The following is a 7,283-nucleotide window of genomic DNA, read 5'->3' on the forward strand; positions in this document are numbered from 1 at the left end:
CAAGTCATCTTTCTCTGAAACGCTGTTTTTAACAAAAGGCCCTGTCCTCACTCTCTTCTAGACGTACTATTTTGTCATCGTACGCACTATTTCGTCATTCCCATAGATGGCTGCTATTGGCCGATAGCTGACATCAAGCTGCAGTCAGCTACATGGCGTAGATATCATGGCCGCTGTTGAGTGCCACCACGAGTCTACTGGCTAAGTGCACTGCGGCTCACTGAGGACAACCGCGTTTGGCTTATGTTTAGCACGTCATCGGCACCAAAGGCAGAAGTCGTGGCGTCTACATTAACATCCAAAATGAAATTTCAACTGTGCACCACAGTGAAATTTAGAAGACGGAGCGTTGTGGGCGTGCCCCACTGTGCTGTAGCCTTCTCAGTGCAAGGCATTGAAGAAGAAATGGGAGCACAGTGGAGGCAGTGTTTGATTGCCAATAACTCTGCTTCTTCCGGACGCATTGAAGTACTTTTTGTGGCAAAGTATTTCTAAAAGAGCCTACTTTCACTTAAAATGCCTTTCTCTATTTCGATAAAAAGCGGTTCACGGTCGTACACAAACGAATCATCTTCCCAACTTAAACACACAAACTCTGGCATGACACGCACACAAGCACAAAAGTGGTTTGATAACAGTTCTGTAATTTTTATGCTTGAAAGCTCAACACAACAGATGTGTTTGCACTGTGAAGCAGTTTCACTGTCACCTACCTGTCGGGTGGTTCAACGCTTGTCACATATACTTGTGCTTTTGCAGAAAAAGTATGATGAACGGGAAGAGAAGTTCAAGTCATTGACCGCTACAATCTCTGCTTCCATGGCCAAGGCTACACCAGGTAACTCATGCATGAAACAATTTTCTTTGCCTAGATACACTTGGAGGTCAATTGAAGATGCCTTACTGCGTGAAGAATAACGTTATGTTACGCTCTTTGAGAGAGTCACACACATTTGCATGTAGCTGAAGGTTTCGTTGAATGTTGTTTGCTGTTGTTGTCGTTGTTGCTGTTCTTTCAAGGCAAAGGAGCTAACTACCAGAATTTTACCTTTTGCTGCATCCTGTGAGTGTCTTCATTAAAATTTTAGTTCTACCCCAAAGACGAAACACAGACACTGTGGCACCCAGTGAAACAGACAGCATCTGTTGTTGTTTGACACTCTGGTGAGGCAGACTTTTGGTATACAGTAGACTTTTGTTAATTTGACTCAGTTCGATTTATTGTTGCGATAGCAACTATATGGACACTCCAGGCGCATTTCTGCAATCGCCGTCAGGTTCCGTATGAGTGAAAGCATTCGAGGGTCAGCCAGCAAACGCGGTTCGATCTCGCATGCGTGAGCGAGGAAAGCAGCCCGGATGCGTGCCCTCTCCTGTGGCACGCGAGGCAGCGGGGTGAGGCGAGGGAGGAGGGTCGTTCTTCTTTGGCAGCTGCTACGGTGCCTCAATATCCTCGCCCGCCGCTCCATACAGAGTGGAGACAACCGCGGCATCTACTACGGCATTGGCCACTTGAATCACAGACGCCATAGTAGACGCCTTTGGCGGACGCCGTAGGGACGCGTTGCTGGCACTGTTGTGTCTTGAAAGCAGTCTGTGATGTTACTTACTAACTAAATTAACAATGATAAAATGTGTAAGTGCGACTGAACAAGGACGTAGAAAGAAGCAGACACACATCATGCACCGTGACATCGTGCACAGAAAACTTGACTGTTGACTTTGCCACTTGAAGCTGCTTAGCACTGGCCATAATTGGCCTTTCAGGGCTTGTGCTCATTATGGCCTCCACATGCTGGAGAAACTCAACTGCCTGAATGGTGTCTCAGATAATAATTGACGAAATTCGAAAGGATGGCGATCTTCAAGTCACTCTGGTCTGCGTATAATGCAACTAGGACACCTTACGGTTTTATCTCGTTTCAGGCTGGAAGCTGATTCTCTGAAATAAGTGTGCTGGGTAGTTGACAGAGGGATTGGTGAAGATAGCATGGCCCTAGATAGATGGATTGACAATGTTGATGTCTGTGGTGTTTCACAGCTGAGTACTGAAATATGTCATGCATCCAGTATCATCATCATCAGCCTGGCTACGCCCACTGCAGGGCAAAGGCCTCTCCCATACTTTTCCAACTGCACCGTTCATGTGTTAATTGTGGCCGTGTTGTCCCTGCAAACTTCTTAATCTCATCCGTCCACCTAACTTTCTGCCGCCCCCTGCTACGCTTCCCTTCTCTTGGAATCCAGTCTGTAACCCTTAATGACCATCAATTATCTTCCTTCCTCATTACATGCCCTGCCCATGCCCATTTCTTTTTCTTGATTTCAACTAAGATGTCATTAACTCGCGTTGTTCCCTCACCCAATCTGCTCTCTTCTTTAACCTTAACGTTACACCCATCATTCTTCTTTCCACAGCTTGTTGCGTCGTCCTCAATTTAAGTAGAACCCTTTTCGTAAGCCTCCACGTTTCTTCCCTGTAGGTATATCTATATAAAAATACAATACATGCCGCTAGCAGATGCAAGGAGCATCGTGACAGTCCACATTTCACTTCTTCACTGATGTAAATGTGTAAGAAGTAACGAAATCATCATGAAGGTATCTCTGCTTTTTTTTTTTTAATTTCTTATTTAGTTTGACATCCACTGTCTCAGATGAGCTAAAGGCAGATGAGCTCTGCCTACGGTCTTGCTGCCCTTACATTGTTCACGAGCAGAAGAACCTTGCAACAGATTGTACCTAACGTCCTATGGTTGATCGAAGCATTACAAGATGTTTGCTCCCCTGAATGCCTTTTTATGGGTGCATGTATGTGTGCATGTGTGTTTGGGTCACAAGTTTACAAGTTTTGTGTTTTCAAGTTCATTGCTTCAAAGCGACAAATTTGCAAAAATGTGCCTAAGCGTCTCTGTGAAACAGGATTTCAATGTGGTTAATTCACAGTATCTTTAGAAGAGCTTCAAGTAGTAACTAAACATGTTAACTTATCTTGAAGTAGGCCTGGCAGTGCTAAATGAAATGACTTTCTGCCTTAAAAAAAGTGGGAAATTGATCGTCACCAATGTTGCTTTTCTTCATAATTCTGCAGCAGCTAAAATTTTATTTCCTTTCTGTTTCTTTCTTTCTTTGTGCATTAGTCATCTTACAGAAAACAAGATAACCCTGTGTAATTGCGGTGACATCGTGCTAATCGTACCTTTTATGCCTTTGTAGTGCGTCAGACCAAGCTGGCTTATGTCGACACGGTGGCCAAGCCTCCCCGTAATGTTGCCAGGCAACAGGCCAAACACGGCACAGGTGTGCAGTCAGCAGTTCCAGTCAGGCCTTCTGATCGTTTGTCGTCTCGGCCCACGTCCTCCCCGAGCATCAGTGCCAGCATGAGTACGAGCATCAGTGCCAGCGTCAGTCGGTCACCCTCGACTGCAGTACCTAAGAGTGAGTACTGCAGATAGTGTAGTTTTCTCCCTTGGAGGCAACGCATACATGCAGCTGATCTCAGTACAAAGCTCCAATATGAAAGTTGAACAGCTTAATTTAAAGGTCACTGAATGGAAGCAATAAATCACTTCAGGTAGTTAGAGCATGCTTTTAAAACTTTATTTCTGTGTATTTACATGTGTACCACATCGTTAGGAACTTGCATAAAATCACAGTACCTATCAAAAAAATTTTTATTTCCATCTCTTTGGTGAAAAGGATGTTTGAATACGGTAAGCTTCCATTATTTCTACTCCCGTTAATTCAATTTTTCGAAAAATTAATCCAATCCCAGTTGAAGGTCCTGGCCACTGCCCATGCATTTCTATAAGCCAAAACTTTTTTGTTATTATGATCCTAAAATTGGCTTTTGCCAGATAACTCAAACTTGTCCAGTCAGCACGCACATGCCAGGCTCGTATGGTGTCCCTGACAGCAACCCCTTTAGTGGCAGCGTCTGTTTCAGCAGAGCTTAAGTGACAGTGAATGCATTGAACACATGTCATCTCTCGTTCAAAACGCCTTTTTTCAGCCTACTGTAGAAAGATTTTCAAGCAATAACAGTAGCTCACAATGTTTGATTACGGTATTTACCCAGTTATAATGTGCGCTGTTTTTGGCAGAAAATTGAACCGAAAGTTGCCTGTGCAGTGCAATTGGGCACAAGACCGAAATCGTCTTTGCAATGTTTATGTGCTTTGCCACATAGCATATTGCGGCAAATCTGACTTTAAGAAATTGTCTGACGAAGTTGATTTTGGGAAACCGGACCCCATTGTTTAACACATTTTCTTGCTAAAAGCACAGATGCACGTTAGGTTTCCACTTTGTTTAAGAGTTTTAATGCTATTTATACATTAGTTTACTACTTTGGTCACATAGAAAGTGGGTGCGCATTTTTATTGGGGTGTGTGTTAGAATCAGGCAAATACTGCCAAATGAATCAGCAGTGTGTTTTGGTACTTCTTCTGCATCTCGTTTAATTTGACCTGCTAGATAATTCAGTCAATTTCGTCGGTCTCCTCAGGATCGAATTAATGGAAATGAACTGTATTACTTGTTAAAGAAAATCAAGGGCAAAGTTTCATACCTGAATTTCATGCCCAACCAATTGTAGCCACAAGGTCATTTGGGATGTCACAGATATCACTGTAGTGCTAATTTTGCTTACTAGGCTAGTTTTCTTAAAGAAAGGTTCTATAAATGTAATCTGTTATTAGTTCGACATGCAATGTAATTCATCAGCATTAAGAAACAGTTGGCTCACCCCAAGAAGGTGCCGTCAAAACCCATGACATACAAGCAGCTCACGCAGCAATGTTATGTGCCGTCACCACCCTAACTGATGCGGCCATGAAACTAAAACATGTTCTGGCGCCTACCGACGCCACCAAGCAGGGACGCTGAGGTTGACGCTGTCGGCCGGCACCTTGGTGCCGGCTGTAAAAGACAACAAAAATAAAGTTCGGCGGCGCATGCTCAATGCACAAGTAGAGCGCATGCATTGTTGTTCTAGAAGCCTGCTACGCTGGTACTCTTATTTTTGTGCTCCACTGCGACACCTCAGTTTGCGACAACATGAATGTAATGACTCCAACCCCTGTGCATGGCTGCCGCATTCCAATGAGTGGTGCTGTTCTAAGACCTAATGGTCAGTGCTTCGTGGCAGTGGCATCTGTGTGCACTTAAGTCAGGTTATAGCTTGAGACACATGGTACAACGCGGCATCCAATGCAGGGTACAGCACCTCTGAAACATAGTTGCTCCAACTTTCGCAACCTTTTGCAAACTTATTGGCCGCGGTTGTTGATGCGGCTACATTACGTTGGATTGTATGCTGATTTATACTGTGCACCTTCTGCATAAGTCTGTAGTGGCAATATGTGCCACAGTGCCCAAGCATGTAATTCCACCGTCAAAGTTTGTGGAGATCAAGATGCCTTTTCGTACCTCATACCCAAGCTCACATACGTGATGATGGCCACCGTGCCAGAGCTGCTTTTTTGTGCAAGCCATGCCTGTCCCTCCCAGAGACGAGAGAACCCATTTCCACAAGTTATGCAGGATTTAGGGTTCATGGCAGGCTTGGTCTGCCACTAACCAGACAGATTGGGACAATGTCAAAGTGATTTATGTAAATGTTCGTATGAAACAGTTCTAGCTTTCTGCTTCCCCCCTTTTATTTCTTTGCCTTTCAGAACCAAAGCACGCACCATTAATGCAGAAGACCCTCAAGTTTATGAAGCAGCGTTTCAAGAGGTAGTGATGCCTCAAACATCATCTACCCTGTACAGAACCAGAGAGAGACCTGATGTCACTGCAGCTGATGATGAACACACATTCAAAGCAGGACGACGTTGGTCTTATCTTATCACCAACCTTACGGAAAGGAATGCCTGTAAAAAAAGAAAAGTTATTTAAAGGACATAGCATCCACACACTAAAACCTCTAATGAAGTGTGCACTGCACACATCTGGAATAGCTCTGGAAGACCTTATTCTCTGTGTTGTGCATACATTTGCTGCCATCAGTGTCGCTCAGAGTGCAGCACTGGAGCACTTTAAGCTTTTGTTATTACTTTTTTCCCCCGTGAGTGTAGTAGCTTTTATTATTTAGAGCCATGAAGCATTACGAAATTGTGCTGATTCTTGAAAAAGAGGACGGTAGATTGCATGTGCGTTTCAATGTGGCCAACTTTAATGCGATGTAAATAAGCCCAACACCTGCACCTTGTGCACTAAACGACGAATTGTGCTGCCTTTTACAAGGCTAAATTGCGAATTTTTTTTGGATAAAACATTCATTTATGATTCTTTTATCGTCATCACCTTCCTGTGGTTCTTTACCTTTACGAGAACTTTGCAAAGCTTCCAGAAAGATGGAGTGTTCATTTCTTTAGAGAACCCTTTTCACACACAGCTCTTCTGGTGTGTATATATGTCTGTGTGCATGTATGATATATGTTGATGTGCCTGGTATGCTGAGAAGGATGCATGAAATAAACTAGAATGTGTCTGTGCCCTTTGTGTCTTTTTTCCCTGCTGGTTTATTTGTCAAGGAGGCAGACCACATGAGAGTGTGTCTGTCTTCAGTGTTGACGGGGTGTCAGAAAACTCAGTCAAGCACAATTTTTTAGACATCAAACAACAACAACAACAGCAATAAAGGATTGAGCTTTATACAATGTGCATAAACTCACAGCAATAGCTGAACATGTGCTTCTTATGAACTGCTTTTGTGCAGTTGTTCAGCTACCATTGCTTCATGTTTAACATAATTGGTCTGCACAAGTGCTCTACACGGAGCAGTGATGAGTGCTGGAGTCCTCATTGCAAACTTTTATGATATTAGTTTTATTGTTAGATGCCCCAGTTTTTAGTGCTTGTTTACGGTTTTCGCATCGACACGAATGATTTTATTATTTTTCATTTTCGACTAGTTTACGGCAAAACTGATTTTAAGAGAATACAAATATAGTTGGTCACTGACTTTTTGGACCTGCACAAATATTTTGTTCTACCCACTCCAACATCAGCCTAAAATGGTAGAATCAAAGTTTGATGGAAACAAATTTTGGCTGCTGTTACATAATTATTTCATGAAAAACTGTTAACATTTTCGTTCGTTGGGTGTTGCATTTCATTCTTTTGTGTGGCCATAAGGCAGTGTACCAGCGTCCCTACAGAACAGAAGCCTACAAATTCCTTTAAATACATTCAAAATGTTGAGTGATAAAACAGTTTTTAGTATTTTCCACCAACTTTTGGTATCCTTTTGGTTATGACTGCAGTAAATTATTCAA

The 7,283-nt window shown here is 43.0% G+C and overlaps 1 protein-coding gene across 1 annotated transcript in view; it reads left to right on the top strand.

Annotated features, from left to right (window-relative positions):
- The window catches only part of LOC126536219 (uncharacterized), a 30,091-nt gene extending 23,591 nt beyond the window's left edge, over positions 1 to 6,500 (top strand). The window contains exons 11-13 of the mRNA XM_050183111.3: positions 760 to 838; positions 3,217 to 3,438; positions 5,679 to 6,500. Of these exons, the coding sequence (XP_050039068.2) occupies positions 760 to 838; positions 3,217 to 3,438; positions 5,679 to 5,743 (366 nt within the window). The 3' untranslated portion in view covers positions 5,744 to 6,500. The remainder of the gene's footprint in view (positions 1 to 759; positions 839 to 3,216; positions 3,439 to 5,678) is intronic.
- The last annotated feature ends 783 nt before the right edge of the window (positions 6,501 to 7,283 follow it).

This window comes from Dermacentor andersoni, chromosome 4 (assembly GCF_023375885.2).
Source record: "Dermacentor andersoni chromosome 4, qqDerAnde1_hic_scaffold, whole genome shotgun sequence".
Lineage (NCBI taxonomy): Eukaryota > Metazoa > Arthropoda > Arachnida > Ixodida > Ixodidae > Dermacentor > Dermacentor andersoni.